General features: G+C 42.4%; 1 protein-coding gene across 3 annotated transcripts in view; it reads left to right on the forward strand.

The window, feature by feature from the left end:
- The window catches only part of N4BP1 (NEDD4 binding protein 1), a 44,127-nt gene extending 29,593 nt beyond the window's left edge, over window positions 1–14,534 (forward strand). The window contains exons 3-7 of one of the 3 annotated variants that reach the window (XM_027617567.2): window positions 5,698–5,828; window positions 7,596–7,692; window positions 10,130–10,237; window positions 11,991–12,098; window positions 13,809–14,534. In XM_027617567.2, the coding sequence (XP_027473368.1) occupies window positions 5,698–5,828; window positions 7,596–7,692; window positions 10,130–10,237; window positions 11,991–12,098; window positions 13,809–14,166 (802 nt within the window). In that variant the 3' untranslated portion in view covers window positions 14,167–14,534. The remainder of the gene's footprint in view (window positions 1–5,697; window positions 5,829–7,595; window positions 7,693–10,129; window positions 10,238–11,990; window positions 12,099–13,808) is intronic. The other 2 variants (XM_027617568.2, XM_027617569.2) reach the window with 2 other exon arrangements.
- Window positions 14,535–14,897: the final 363 nt, after the last annotated feature.

Consider the following 14,897-nt stretch of genomic DNA (forward strand, 5'->3'; position numbering starts at 1 on the left):
GTAATAGAATGCATCCGTTTTTGAATTTGGGATTTCCGTGTGCCCATCCCCCACCTTCAGTAGTTCTCAGCTCATGGCCAGTCTTGTTGAGCCTATACCCCTTTTACTGGAGTTATTTTGAGGGAAAGCTCAGAGATGTCATTTTATCCATAAGTACTTTAATGTCTATTTTTTAAAATAAGGATGCTTTTTATTTTTTGACTGAATTGTTGATACTGTATTTTGCTGTCAAGAGAAAGAAAGAAAAATCCCAGCATTCTCCATGTTAAAGTTTAAAGATAGGCTGGAAAAATATGTAGTATACTTGTCTTCATTTCTAAATAATACTGTTTGTTGTCATTTCACTTTGCTTTTTGGCAATTCTTTTCGGGGAAACCCAGCAAATGGCCCACAGCTGCATAGCATTATCTAAGTAAAAATGTAAAGTGCAGTTTCAGTCACCCACAGTCCAAGCCCAGCACCAGTTCCTCATTGTTATAATTTCTTGAGCCAAGTGGTGATATAAAATTTAGGTCATGATTGTGAGTAATATTAATCCTTTGTCAATTTCTATAAGTGCAGAGATGTCCCAAATTGGTGTTCAAGGACTAAGAAATGCAAATTAACATAGAATGAGCAGTGATGATGACACTATTTAAAAACCTTTTGGGAGTATAACGTATTTCTCAGAGGGGTCACTATTGAAATATAGAGTGGTACTGCCTGGGCATGACAGGATGTTTTGCATATTTAGTCCCTCCTACTTTGCCCATAGTACCTAACCCCGTCATTTTGACACCCCAAAACACTCCCACGTATTTCCTCACACCCTTGGGTACAGTGCCATCTCTTTTGAAAACCACTGAATTAGTGCACTAAGGGAAACCACGAGCAAACTTTCATTACTTTTTCTTTTAAAAGCTGATTATCTGGGGAGGATTCCAATTTTCTTTGAATTCACAGATGTTTCAGTTTAAAAGCAACATTTATTTATAAGGATGTATTATCCAAAAAGACTTACTTAATCTGATAAAGATTGATCTGAAAATACCAGTAACTAAAATTAACTCTTATTCTGGGGGAAAACTGCTTAATAGGTACAGGGTCTTATTTGAGAGTGATGGAAATGTTTTGGAACAAGATCTAAGCGCTGATTGTACAATACTGTGAATGTACTAAATGCCACTGAATTGTTCACTTTAAAATGATTATGTTATGTGAATTTCAACTCAGGTTTTTTAAATTTGGGAAAAAATCAACCCTTATTTGAAATTGCTTTGATAGTAAATGTGAATTATAGATTGTACATTCCATGAAGGAAGTGATTTATGTGTGTCCTGTTCACTGAAATACCCCCAAGGTCCATGGTGCTTGCACATGGTGGGCACTCAGTAACATTTTGTTGAATGAATGAATGCCCTAAAGACTTAAGAAATAGTAGGATTTTTAAAATGACTTTTCACCACTCTTTTATAACTTCCTATTCCAGTGATCAATTTAGATTAAATTTTAACTGAGACATTTTTCAGCAATTATTTGGAATCTTAAAACTGAAACACCTGTCATGTGTCAGGTACTTTTCTCTTTTTAAATGTAATCTTCACACCGATTTGTGAGATAAAAATGTTCTATACTTTCATATAACATGAAATGGCTTAAAAATCTTGTCCAAGATTACACAGATAGGAGGTGTGGGCCCATAGGCTCCCAGAGCCATCATACGTCCTGCCTCCTCCCATAGAAGGTGAGGTTGGAATTTTCAGGCCTTGGCAATATAGAGTACTTAAGTCTTGAGTTGCTTAAGCATTGCTGAGTAAACCTCACTTATTTGACCCACATAGTTGGGGAAGTAGTTAAAAATGAAATTTGAACCCTTTAACAATAGTATTTGTTGGTTTTATCCTGCTCAGCAGCTCAGACCTACCCATCCCTGGGTTTCTGCCAGTCCTTTATTATATTGGTCTATCTAGCGTGTTGTCTGCAATTCATACACACTGTGAGAAATTCCAGAATACCCACTTCATGCTGCTAATTATGCGTATCTTTACTTGGTTTTTCCCCTTGTCACCATGAATGAGTCAAATGATGAGTAAATGGAAATTGTTTGCGGTACACGGCTAGACATCACAGTAGTGGCTAGATAACACTCAGACTTGGTCAGTTTGAAACTTCAGCATTAGGACACCTGACTTATCTGGGTAGATAATTTTCCGTGTAGATGAGGTTTGCCCCTTCACTCGCCAGCGCTGTGTACTTTAACCATTTTTTTCATGCTAGTCTTCTCTATCAGGGTCCCATGGCTATTTTTATTAAGTGGAAACTATAGAAGGAAATTACTCTTTCCTGGGGTAACTCCAAAAGAGTTTTAACCATTTGCCCCCACACTGTTCGGTCTGGTTCTATCACTGCTGTGAGTTTTTAATGAAGTATCTGTTGCCCATCTCCTCTCTGCTTGGGACAGTCTACCTTCCAGTTTACTGCCTGCTATAATATGGAAAACAACCGGATGATGTAACTTGTTTCCAACTACATGAAACAGTAGTTTAAATCTCTCTAATCTCCCTTGAAAGCCCATACACTGGCCTCTCAGGCCTATTATCTGTTTGGAGCTGGAAGCCCCAGAGCTTTGGCCTTCCCAGAAGTAGAGGAGGAGTTACGGTATGTAAATCCTTTGTCTTTGAGTCTAAATAGACAGTTGGTCTGGGTCTACCTGTCAACAAGTTCCTCTGGCTTGACTGCAGGGAGGTGAGGAGGCGCATTTCTGCCTAGCCAGGATGTGGGGGAATTGAAGTGGGAAGCAGCAGGGACCTTCGATATTACTTAGAGGACACGAACTTGGCTCCACTTGATTTTCTTGTGTAGTTCTATTTTCTGTCTAACTCTAACTTTTCCACCAGAATTTTCAACTGCTCTTTTTATTCCTAAAACAGCTCTCGAGATTTTTCAGGGTATCCATAGTGATTTGATCTTATCACTGAGGATAACACTGGAAATTAGTATAGAGCTAATGTTTCTGGAAACGCCATTTCTTCCCATCTAAGTCTGAGCGTGGTACAAGGCAGCGGGATTGGATCTACTTGCATTCCCCTTCATTTTCCTCTGGGACCCAGTGGGATGAAGCTGGGTTCCACCCACTTTGAACTGTTGCAGTCAAAGGCTTTATAGGGAGAGAAAAAGTTCGTACACATTTGTAGCTGATGAATAAGCCAAACTTGACAAGCTTTTTTAGTGCATTTCTCTCAAGGATTGTTCTTTTCAGACTTAACTAACATACATATCCCTTGGGTTTTTTTAAGAACCAGTAGGCTGTTGTATTTTGGATTTTCATGTTCAGGCTGTGGTTGACATTAACTCTGGGTGTGTTCTTACTGTTAAGCAATTAGAATGATTTTTAAAGATATTTTTAAAAGATGAGGCCTACAAAAACTACCTCTAGCCTTTCTCCAGTAACAGATGTCCTGTTGCTACATTCTTGCCATATTTTGAATGCTTTTAGATAAACAAACCACTGCTGAGTTACTTCATCGAGAAGGGTTTACTTGCATGTGTTTTTGGAGCAAAGCTGATGCCCGTGCACTCTCTTATTTGTGGCTCACTGAGAAGAGCGTGAGGCACTTTTAAGAGGCACTTTAGCCTCTTAAAGGAGGAGTTTCTGAGCTGCTCTTCTGCGTGTTAGAAGTTTCTTGAATGTCCAGCCCATTCCTGCTTCATGAGAATATAGATTTAGGTGGGGACAGTCCCACTGTGGGATGGTAGGAAGGGCGCTGACCCAGGAAGAAGGAAGCCTGAATAATCCCAGCGCAACCACCCTGTGGCAGTGCAGCCTGGGAAAATTGCTCAGCCTCTCAGGGCTTTCGTTCTTTTTATCTAACAGGAATCTAACTCCGTTCCATCTCCTAAATTCTGTCATTCCAGTGGACAGTACAGGATAGCAAGACAGGAAAGAGGAGAGATGATCAAGGGCCTGTTTCTAGAAATGGCTTCATAGAAGAGGGTCTGAATTGAGTCCCGAGGCACTGGAGGAAGGTTAAGAGAAGGCGTACAAAGATTGCAGCAAGAAGAAAGCTCACTGCCCAGGAAGAGGGAGATGGCAAGCAAACGTGGCCAGAAACGAGTGTGGTGACACATGGTGGTGGCTAGATCCCTCCTGACTAGTCTGCTGTGGAGGGGACCTTGAAGCCGTGCCCTGAGTTTGTCGAGAGGAATACTGCCACTAAAGACCCTGACCAGGATCAGAGGCCTCATGGCTGCATTTCAGGGTCTAACTGGAGTTTGAGGAGGGATGGGGATTGGGAGAGCCTGGGGTTGACTTGGGACACATTGTGCCTGAGGTGGCAGGAATTTTAAGTGAAGGAATTCTCCACCAGGTGGTTTTGACATGGAGACACGAGACATGAAGAGAAGACAGGACTGAAGATGCAGGATTTCCTGTCACTGGAACCTAAGTGACTGTTGAAATAGTGAAGATAGATTATGCTCATTTCATAAACTGTAGCTTCACAGTTTGGGGGATTTGATTTTTTTTTTTTTTCCTTTCTAATACTCATGGTTAGGCAAATGGATTACCACCTACAAAAAATGTCAAACCTTGAAAACCCTTTTTTAAAAATCTCCACTTTTACTTAACTGCGGGAGAATACAATTTAAATATTTTTTCTTGTTTCTTTTGAAATTTGTTACCACACTTTTGGGTGGGGTCAGTTTTTAATCCACTATACCACGGGTTGTGAACTGTGGGCCAAATCTGGCCACCACCTGTTTTTGTAAATAAGGAACACAGCCACCCTCATTCATTTCTACTTAGCTGACTTGAGTGGTGCGGCAGAGACCATATGGCCTGCAAGGCCTATCTGGCCCTTTACAGAAAATCATATCCTGACTTACGTTCTGTAATGTTCCTTGTTTGTTTGCATCTGCTCCCGGCACTTTCTGCTTCCTTCAGTAAAATCATCTGCCATGGCCCCCAGTTAGTTCCACTGGAATCATGTCCTCAACTTATCTCCGGGAAGCTGTAAACTGAGTAGGTTTCACAGTTCCCTAGAAGGGGTATGGAGCCCTGGAGCTGGAGGCATCTGCAGCCTTTGGAAGTTGTGAGGACCATGTCATCGGAGAGTCCTGTCTACTCCTGCTTCAGCAACAAGTTTCTTTTTTTCTGTTTTTAAAGATTGTATTGAGAGGGAGAGAGCACAAGCAGGGGGAGCAGCAGAGGGAGAGGGAGAAGCAGGCTCCCTGCTGACACGGGTCTTGATCCCAGGATCCGGGATCATGACCTGAGCTGAAGGCAGACGCCCTACTGACTGAGCCACCCAGGTACCCCCAGCAACAAGTTTCTTAATAAAATATTCTTAGAGGTCAGTGACCAGGCAGGACTCTTTGGAATGGGCTCTCTAAAAAAAACAAAAACAGAAATAAAAAGTGCAATAAACAAGTATTACCATGAAGCTCAAACTGCCTTCTGTCCCAATAGCACATTCAATTAAATTAACTAAACAAAGTACAAGAAAAATCATAAAGCTATTAAGAATCACATGTCATGCAAAGGCTTCTGTCTTGGCTTTGCAAAGTCATAAACTATGCAACTTGATGCCAAAGAATGTAAAAGTATTAAAAGGGAATTTTGTTGTAATTGTTTTTGTTGTATATGGAGTTCACCTTTTCACTTTTTCATGGTGAAACTTCAACATACTTTAAGCTGAAATAAGTTTTGTTTTCTTTTAGCCACGGTCTGAAAAAGTTCTTTTCTTGTCGTGGAATTGCAATTGCAGTTGAATATTTTTGGAAGCTTGGCAACAGAAACATCACTGTATTTGTCCCACAGTGGAGAACAAGACGTGATCCTAATGTCACAGGTGAGGCAAACTGATCCTTTCAGATTTCTCCTTTTCTAGATGTTTAATGAGTTGGCTTATAATTGCAACAGATACTACTTGAGCAGAGCCATGTGCCTTAGGCGGCAGTTTTAAAAGCAAAATGGTAAATCTTTTGCACCCAGTAGAACATAAGTTGGAGTGTGTTACGGCATAAGAAGTACTTGGGGGAAGGATGGAAAGGTAACACATAGTTGTTTATATGGAAAGTTATGTTAGAGTTCATTATACATTACGAAAATTTTCCTGACTTTCTAAAAAGTAGGTTAAATCTGTCTTTCCATTAGTCTGGGCTTCTGCCTCATTAGTCTTTTCTAAAATGGTCACTTGATAAATTTGGGAACCCCCATATAGAGTGGGTTTTGAGCAGTCTGTTTAATAGCTTAATATAAATTACGTCTGTTAATCGTGCGGTACTGCATGATTGACTGCAGGCCACACATGAGAGCTTTGAACTTAGCGCATCGTGCAGGAGTCCAAAGAAACGTAAGGTTGTTTCTTAGGTCACAGTAGGAGGAGTGGTGAGACTGTACCAGGCAGCTTAACACAGCAGCCGGCCTAGACACAAAAGGTAGTTTGGGAGGAGAAGGGTGAGTTCAGAGCTCACCCAGAACTTAAACAGGAAGTGAAACTTAGTCACTGTTGAGGTGGAAATGGTAAGACCACACATTTCTCAAGTATCCCAACTTCCCTCATTTTGGAGAGCGTATTTATCTTTTTTTTTTTTTTTTTAAGATTTTATTTATTTATTTGACAGAGAGAGACAGTGAGAGAGGGAACACAAGCAGGGGGAGTGGGAGAGGGAGAAGCAGACTTCCCGCTGAGCAAGGAGCCCGATGTGGGGCTCGATCCCAGGATCCTGGGATCATGACTTGAGCTGAAGGCAGGTCCTTAATGACTGAGCCACCCAGGCGCCCCTGGAGAGCGTATTTGTCTTAACCGAGGGTGCTTGAGGACTGAGGCAGAGCCACTAATTTTTGCAGTAGGATCTTTGAGAGGGTCTTGTGCTCCCTCCTGTGAGCCCTCCATGCTGTGCATCTCTAGGACAGTAAAACACTGGGGCGGCGGGGGGGGGAGGGGGGGGCTCAGTCTAAGCCAGTGGTGAGTACCGTTGCAGGGGATACTCTCTTACCCTGAGCATTTAGCTGCTTTTTGCCCATTGACTGGTTTTCTAAAGTTTGGCTTTGACCCTCTTTTCTTCTCTGTCATGACCCACTCCCATGAAAATCAGTATAGGTTCATGCAGATAACAGAGAGGTTGGATACAGTGCCAGCTAGAGGGATATTTTGACATACTCTTGGAATGGGGTCCACACAGGCCTTCCTTGGGATGCGGCAGAGCTGAGTGCCCCTGCCACTTCCTCTGTTTCCTGCCCCACCCCCACCCTCTTTCTGGGACTTGTGTCTTCAGTCTCTCTGTCCTACTGCTTGTGATGTGAGTGTGAAAACATTCTGGATGGTAGAGTTCATTAAATACAGGTTTATGGCTTACTCTTAATTTCAGGAGCAAATGAGTTGAACTTTTTTATATTTAAAAAAATAGCTAAGATCAGTTTTTATGTTGTATTTGCCTTAGTATGTATGTTGCTTGATTTTTTTTTTTTTTTTCTTCCCAATGAGTTAGTCTTCCTGAGTCAGTAAAGGTTTTCCTAACTCTCCAAGTGAAACATTTGGGGGTACTTTTATTTATTTAAACATCTGGGAGGATAGCCTCTTTCTGAATGTGTATTCAACTTATTCCATGAACAGAACAGCACTTCTTAACCCAGCTCCAGGAGCTTGGAATATTATCTTTAACTCCTGCCCGGATGGTCTTTGGAGAAAGAATTGCTTCTCATGATGACAGGTACGAAAGGCTGTTTTCCTTCCTGAGGTGGGTGCGGGGTGCTGAGGAGCCCACCACCTGCTCCTTTAGACAGTTTGTGGTGCTCCTGGATCCCCATGCATAAAGGGCTTAATAGATCAAGGGGTTTGAGAATTTTAATATTTATGGTCACTAAGGTTATATACTCAGTGGGTTATTTTTTTGCTATATGGGTTTAGGAACGTTACCTAAAATCTGTTTGGTTAGAATGTTTGTTTCTTAGTAAAACATGACTGAGAATCCATAAGTAAAGCAGACATTGAGTTCTCTTTTTTGATGCATAAAAGTAATGTTCAAGTAAAGTTTGTCTTGTCTTAGTGTGGCAGCCTCAAGAATGCTTTTCAAACATCTATCTCCTCCTGGTTGATTTTGGCCAGTGACTTAGTTTGTTATTGTCATACCTGAGCCCTCAGTATTTCTTCCACGTAATAAAAGATGGTCTCAGCTGACCCAGAGTGTGATAGGAGTAAGCTGCATTTCTTAGGTTGGTGTGTCACTCAGAAAGCAGGTGTTAGTGCATTGAAGACAGTAGGCTTTAATCTGCACCTTTTACATTTTTTTCTAAAAGCTTTACTGAGCACCAACCAAGTGCAATGCACAGAGCTAGGCTCTGGGAACACACATGATTCAGACACATTTCCTGCTGTAAGGAGTTTGTGATCTAAAGAAGGCACACAAATAAATAATAGGGGGAGTTCTGTTGTGATTGAATAAGGGAAGGTCCTGAGTATGACCAGCGGCATGACAGCCAGTTTTTCAAACCCTTCTCTTTGGAGGGAAGCCAGTAGTAGCAACCCTACCAGTATCTGGGAACCTAAGTAGTGGTCACTTTTTCTTTCCACTCCTGCATTCACCCCCTTTATGGTGTTCTGGCCTGAAGCTCTTAGAATGTGCTGGTGGTTTTGCCTCAGTATTCCGCCAGAATGGTCCCCCCACACTGAAGACAGTGCTTTTGGCTTATAACCCAAACTAGTGAGTGATAGATGGGTGAAAGATGAAAAGAGGGGCCCGGGTTGCGGGGGGGCAGATTTGGGATGACAGGCATTCCTTCAGCAAAAGGTCCACAGGGCCTTCTCCTTGCCAGCCCCTTGCCCTTCTCCAGGCTGGAATGAGAGACCAGATCAGATGGGGAGAATCAGAGGTGATGTGAGAGAATAGCGTGAGAGGAAGTGGAAGGAGAACAGCACGTCAGGGTGGGGCAGGGCTGAGGAAGTACTGGGAGACCAGTCCCAGTCCTCTCTGTGATACTGGCCTCAGACCCTGCAGTACTCGGGTGGAGGGGCAGGAGGGCTGCTGGGCTTGAGAAGAACCTTCAGATCTCTTAACACTATAGCTGCACACCTGCAGAATTTCAAGGCATGTGCAAGTATGCAGACTAAATAAGCTTGTGCTTAATTTATATGACTCTGGGGTTTTAGCAGACCTGGATCTATTTCTTGATTCACAGTACACGCACTCAGAATACCTTACTATTTTTGTTAGTACCTCTGAGCAAACCTCACCACTTACAAGTCATGCCAGCTGGGAATAGTTTATAAAATATTCATTAATAAATCAAAACGTTAATTCATACTTTCCAAGGCATCCTAAGACCTCTGAAACTAATGAGGCTTGTTTTTTAATTCCTTTGAAGTATTCACTATCACTAATAAAAGCAGTTGTTTGCACCTTCGATTCTAGTGATTCTCTTAATGTATTGTTTTGTTGTCTTTGTCTACATTGCCTTAGACAAATGCAGTCACCCTAAGGGAGAAAACTCAACATTATTATCCTCACAAATCTCTCATTAAGAGGGTTTGAGCGTGAATAATCTCCAGCGATGAACTAGAATTGTCAGTATTGAATTCTTACCCTTCCGTATCACCAGTGCAGCTTCTCATAAATGGCATTCGAGTGGATCTATAACTGGGGCTAAACAGAATGATAGTTCTAGACATCTCAAGTCCGAGCCAAAGATGTGAACCTGTGGGTTTTTGTTTTTGTTTTTTGATGCAAGGCTGACTGTACCAAGCAGCTAATCTTAGAACCAGAGTACTGTAGCTTAGCAACCAAAACTTGAATAGTGATTTCACAGGCTTGTCAACTCGAATTTATTCTCGACTATAGTCCTCATGCATCATCTGATGACCACTATCTATGATAATACAACTTTTCTAGAAAAATGTGTAAATTGTGGTTGAGATCATTTTTAAAAACAGAATATTGTATGAAAACCAAACCATTTATAATCACTAATAATTTCAGAGGTATTCAGTATTTCAGATTGATCTTCAGCTGGCAAGGGCTACATCTTAACTAGCCATAGTTAAATTCTTTGGTGATTTTCCTGTGAAGAGGAAATCCTTCTGTTTTCTTATAACATAGCTTCTGTAAGCCAGGAATGCCTGCTTGCCCATTTTAACCTCTTATATTACTATAGGTTTCTACTACACTTAGCGGACAAAACTGGTGGCATAATTGTAACAAATGATAACTTCAGAGAATTTGTGACTGAGTCACTCTCTTGGAGAGAAATTATTACAAAAAGGTAATATTTTCTTCTTTGTCTTTGGCTAAGTGTTTTTTGTTGTTTATTGTTTGGTTTTGTTTGGTGTTCACCTTGGCCCTGCAGAAAGCAGTATAGGGAACCAAAGTATCATAAGACCGTCCTCCCCATCCAAGACTATGGCTGGCCCCTCTAGGTAAGTGGGGGGTCCCAGTACAAAGCTGCAAAACCAGTGGGTGATGTATGGGCATGCTGTGGTGGCTGCAGGGTGTCTTCGAGAGATCCGGTGTTCCCTGACAGGAGGCAAGAGGCACATGTTTATGGCGTAGTTAACTCTTGTTAACAGTGTAGTGGAGCAGAAATTGCCTCCTAACTTGGCTTTGCCCTGATGCCAGGGGAGACTTTGGCAACTCACTAGGCATCCGTGCTTGATTCAGCCATGAAATACGAAGGGTGGGTTTAATGACAGCACTGTGATTCCAGTAAGCGGATGGAACCAAAATCAACCTGCTGATTGAGTTTTCACTTCTTGGGAGTGGGAAGAGTATTTGTGCTTTTCAATCTGTGATGCTTTTCTTGACCGTTTACCATCATAGTTTAATCATATATATTGAAAACGTGTTTGAATATCATCCAGAATAGTCAAGAGTTGAGCATTCACAGATGTGTTTTATTTGTGATGATACTCTGAATGTGTCCACCTGCCTGAAGATCAGTGAACACTGGCTTCCAGGACTTCTTGTTAACAAGCATCATCTGATCAAGTTACCTAACAGCAACAGTCTGTGATGGCGCCAGGGAGGACTGTATGCCACAAATCTAAAAACAACTCAGCATACCTCGAGCTGTGTATAAGTAGTATGTAACAGGTATAACTGGATATTTACCTCTCTTGGGGTTCAGAGTTGCCCCTTGTCTGATACTTGTACTTTGCTAAATCATTAGAGGATTTTAGAAAATAATTCTTTGCTGTAAGTGCCCAGGTGTGAGTTAATGACTCTGTGCATTTTGACTCACATGCTGTTAATAAGCTGTTGGTGAGAGCTGAACTGAGAATTGGTCTTTGACCTTCTGGGCACAGTTAACAAGCCATTAATCTTCTAGGACATGTTTCTGTTGGATCTTTGCCCTGGACTCATTGTCAGTATTTATTGGACACTCATCTGTGTATGAAAGGTCTAAATGCAGTCAGGACTCATGTTTCTATACCAACCCATTGCTTTCAGAACTCACAAAACAAGGCAGAAACCAAGGTCTAGACAACAAAGGGTGGGTTGTCCTGAAGCACTTGACCTTTTTTTTTTTTTTACATCTTGCCCATATTTACTAAATCATGCTGAACTGATCTCAGATTTTCTGTCCTCATAGATCATATTGTTGTTTTAAGAGGTTTTCTTCAGTGGGTTTGCCTGTAGACACAACTATTCAAAACAAAAATAAAACCTTTGTTGAGCCCCTGTTGTGTCCTAAGCTGACAGTCTTTAAATCTTGTTTTCAAAGTTGTATTAGGAGAAGCTGCTTCCTAAGCCCAGATAAAAAAATCTGTAAGTCTCAATAAGAAATGTGAGGGCCAACTGATAAAAGTTTCCTACTTTATTGAATTTGTATCCAAGAGAGAAATTCAGATGGTTTAACTTGGATGTTGTTTTTTTCCGTTAGGCAATTAAGCAGCCTTATAATTTTATAGGTGACTGTTGCCTTGGAATTAGGTGGCCACTGCTACTTTGTTCTCAGTTCCTGCAACAATAAAAGCTTCATCATTTCTCCAGCATTGTAATCATACTCTGTGTTGTAGATTGCTTCAGTATACCTTCGTTGGGGACATATTTATGGTTCCTGATGACCCTCTGGGAAGAAGCGGACCTCGATTAGAAGACTTTCTTCGGAAGGAAGTCTTCCTTAGGTATTTGCTTTTTCACATTGTTTTGTATTTACAGACTTGTTTCACTTCTTTGTGCTTTAGTGTAAGTGATGTCTCTGAAGGACTAAAGATGGCACTTTTTTAAAATTTTTATTAGCCTTAGACTTAGTGCTGGTGTAATATATTTGAAAACTAATCAAGCACGCACCTTAAAGACCAGATCTCCATTTGTGGTCCTTTTGGTTTTAATCCTAGGAGAGGATGGGAGCCAAACTTTCTGTAGGTCTAAAAAATAAGCAGATTTTGCTGGCTCTCACTTATTAGCATATGCCACTTAGGTTCGTTTTGTACATGTGAATATCCTTCTATATTCATTTTCCAAAATCATTTGCTTTTTTAATTTGTTATGCTCCTATTAATTTACTTCCTATTCAGGAATCACTACCTGGGGAACTGACTCTTTATCTCCACTGAATGGAGAAGCCAGTATTTCATATTCATCTGAAATTGATTTGATAGTTTAGGTTTTCTTTGTTGTAGTTTGGGTTTTTGTTTCGTTTTTTTAAAGATATGTTGCTAGTGGTTGTTTCTGTTTTCAGAATTCTCGGGTAATGGACATTGTTAACTAGAGTATCTGTGTGCCCAGCTGGCAGACAGTATGACCCAGTGACAGCTGACCTGTTTTATTTATAACCGGATCCCTTCGGGGTTCTAGGTTTGGATTTGGGGGTAGTTCACACAGAGGTACTTCTACAGAGGAGACCAGCGAGATTTCAGCTCCCTGGTCTTAGAAATCATTTCTTAAAGACCTGGTGCCTGTGTGCAAGCATCAGGGCCCATGGGTCAGACTTAATGGAAAGAGAGTTTTCTGGCTCCTTCCACACCTCAGCAGCCTGGCAGCAGGGTCCATCCTGCCTGCACACCTAATCTCTCTTTACAATGTGTTAACTAATTGAGTAAGAAGTTAATAATAACCCCTCACAGAGGGTCTAACTTCGGAATTCCAGTTAGTTAAGCTTTTGAAGTTGGGAAAAGTGTTCAGCCAGCCCATTTCTCGCCTGCAAGTCCAAGTCACCTGGGAAGCTTCTTACCGAGACACATGCCCTTTACACACACACCCACACCCATGAGCATTATAGGTTGTGGGCGCCAGCACCTCTCCCAGACACATGCCCTTTAAACATACACACACACACACACACACACACACACCCATGAACATATAGGTTGTGGGCACCTCACCCAGACACATGCCCTTTACACACACAGACACACACACACACACACACACACACCCATGAACATATAGGTTGTGGGCACCAGCACCTTGCCCAGACCGGGGGGCCTGCGGAACCAGAAATGGCTCCTCTCCCCAAAGGAGTCCCTTCTTCTAAGCCCTCCCAGCCGGGGCCCCACACAGAATTCGAGTCTCCAGAAGAGTGAGACCCTGTTATCTGTGTCTCTTGAAAGCTCCCAGGTGATTCTGGCAAACCCAGGCTTAGGGCCAACAGTTGGCTGGGGTCAGTTCTCGGAGCTACGGACCTGGGAGGGTGGGGTAGCTGGTGGAGAGCTATCACTCCCCATCATGACCAGTTGGGAGGTGGTGTAGGCACCAGCCCCGTGGACCCCTCTGTGGGCAGCTTGCCTTCAGAAGCCGTGGAGCAGCACAGCCTCAAGGTCACCAGCAGATCATTTTTGACAGGTTTCTCATTTGTCTTATAACCCAACTCACCAGACTCACTCTATTCACAGAGATATGCAGCCCCTACTCAATGCCTTGCCAAATGTGGGCATGTTTGACCCCAGCTTCAGAGTCCCTGGCACCCAGGCAGCCAGCACCAGTCACCAGCCTCCAGCCCGGATTCAGGGCACTCCACCCAGCCACTGGCTTCCTCAGCAGCCCCGCTTTCCAGTTCTGCCGAACCTTCCCAGTATGCAGCAGAGCGTGCCCATGCCGGCACAGAGGTCCCCTGCGGAAACAAGTGAGCTGAGGGAAGCCCTTCTGAAGATCTTCCCTGACTCTGAGCAAAGACTGAAAATCGACCAGATTCTTGTGGCCCATCCATACATGAAAGACCTGAACGCACTGTCTGCCATGGTGTTGGACTGAAGGTTACACTTTAGCTTGTGTCTGCACGTGGCAGCAGGAAGCGACATAATGTGAAGAAACCAATTTCCCAGTGGAAATTCTGTTGTAGTGTATAGAAAAGAAAACAGATGTTTTGTGTATAAAAAAATCTGGGTTTTCAAAACCAGCTTTTTCTATATATAAATTATGCTGCTATTACAGATTTAACATTTTCTGTAAAAGGAAAGTACATTTTCTGCCTGTTCAGAACTGTTTAATAGCAGTTACTCTTGAGTGTATTTACATTTTTATGTTTTTTAAACTATTTTCCTTAAAGCTGAAAATATTGACAAACGGATATGATTAGCCTTTCTAAATAAAAAAAAAAGTTGCTTTTTTAGGGAAAGCAAGATCTCTTAAAGTATATTTTCTTGAGATGACTGTGTAACGTCCACTAACATGAAGTGTGCTCACCACTCCCCAGCCTCCTCTGCCCTCATGCCTGGAATCAGAGTCAGAGGAATAGGCTTTGCTCCTGTGGGTCTTTTACTGGAGACATTTGTGAGAGGGGGCAGGTGGTGCCACTAGATGGCACCTGTGCCTAGCCATTGTGAATGACCAGGGCTCAGACTCCCAGAATGTCAGGGCAAGAAGAAATTCTAGAACTCCTGTAGTCCCACCCTACTTCCCCTCCCACCCTGCAGAAGAGGGAACTGAGGCTCAGCATGCTCGCGTCCACACACGCCCAGGTCCATAGCTGTGGAGCAGCTGGG

The sequence above is a fragment of the Zalophus californianus genome, chromosome 17 (assembly GCF_009762305.2).
Source record: "Zalophus californianus isolate mZalCal1 chromosome 17, mZalCal1.pri.v2, whole genome shotgun sequence".
In the NCBI taxonomy this organism is placed as follows: Eukaryota; Metazoa; Chordata; class Mammalia; order Carnivora; family Otariidae; genus Zalophus; species Zalophus californianus.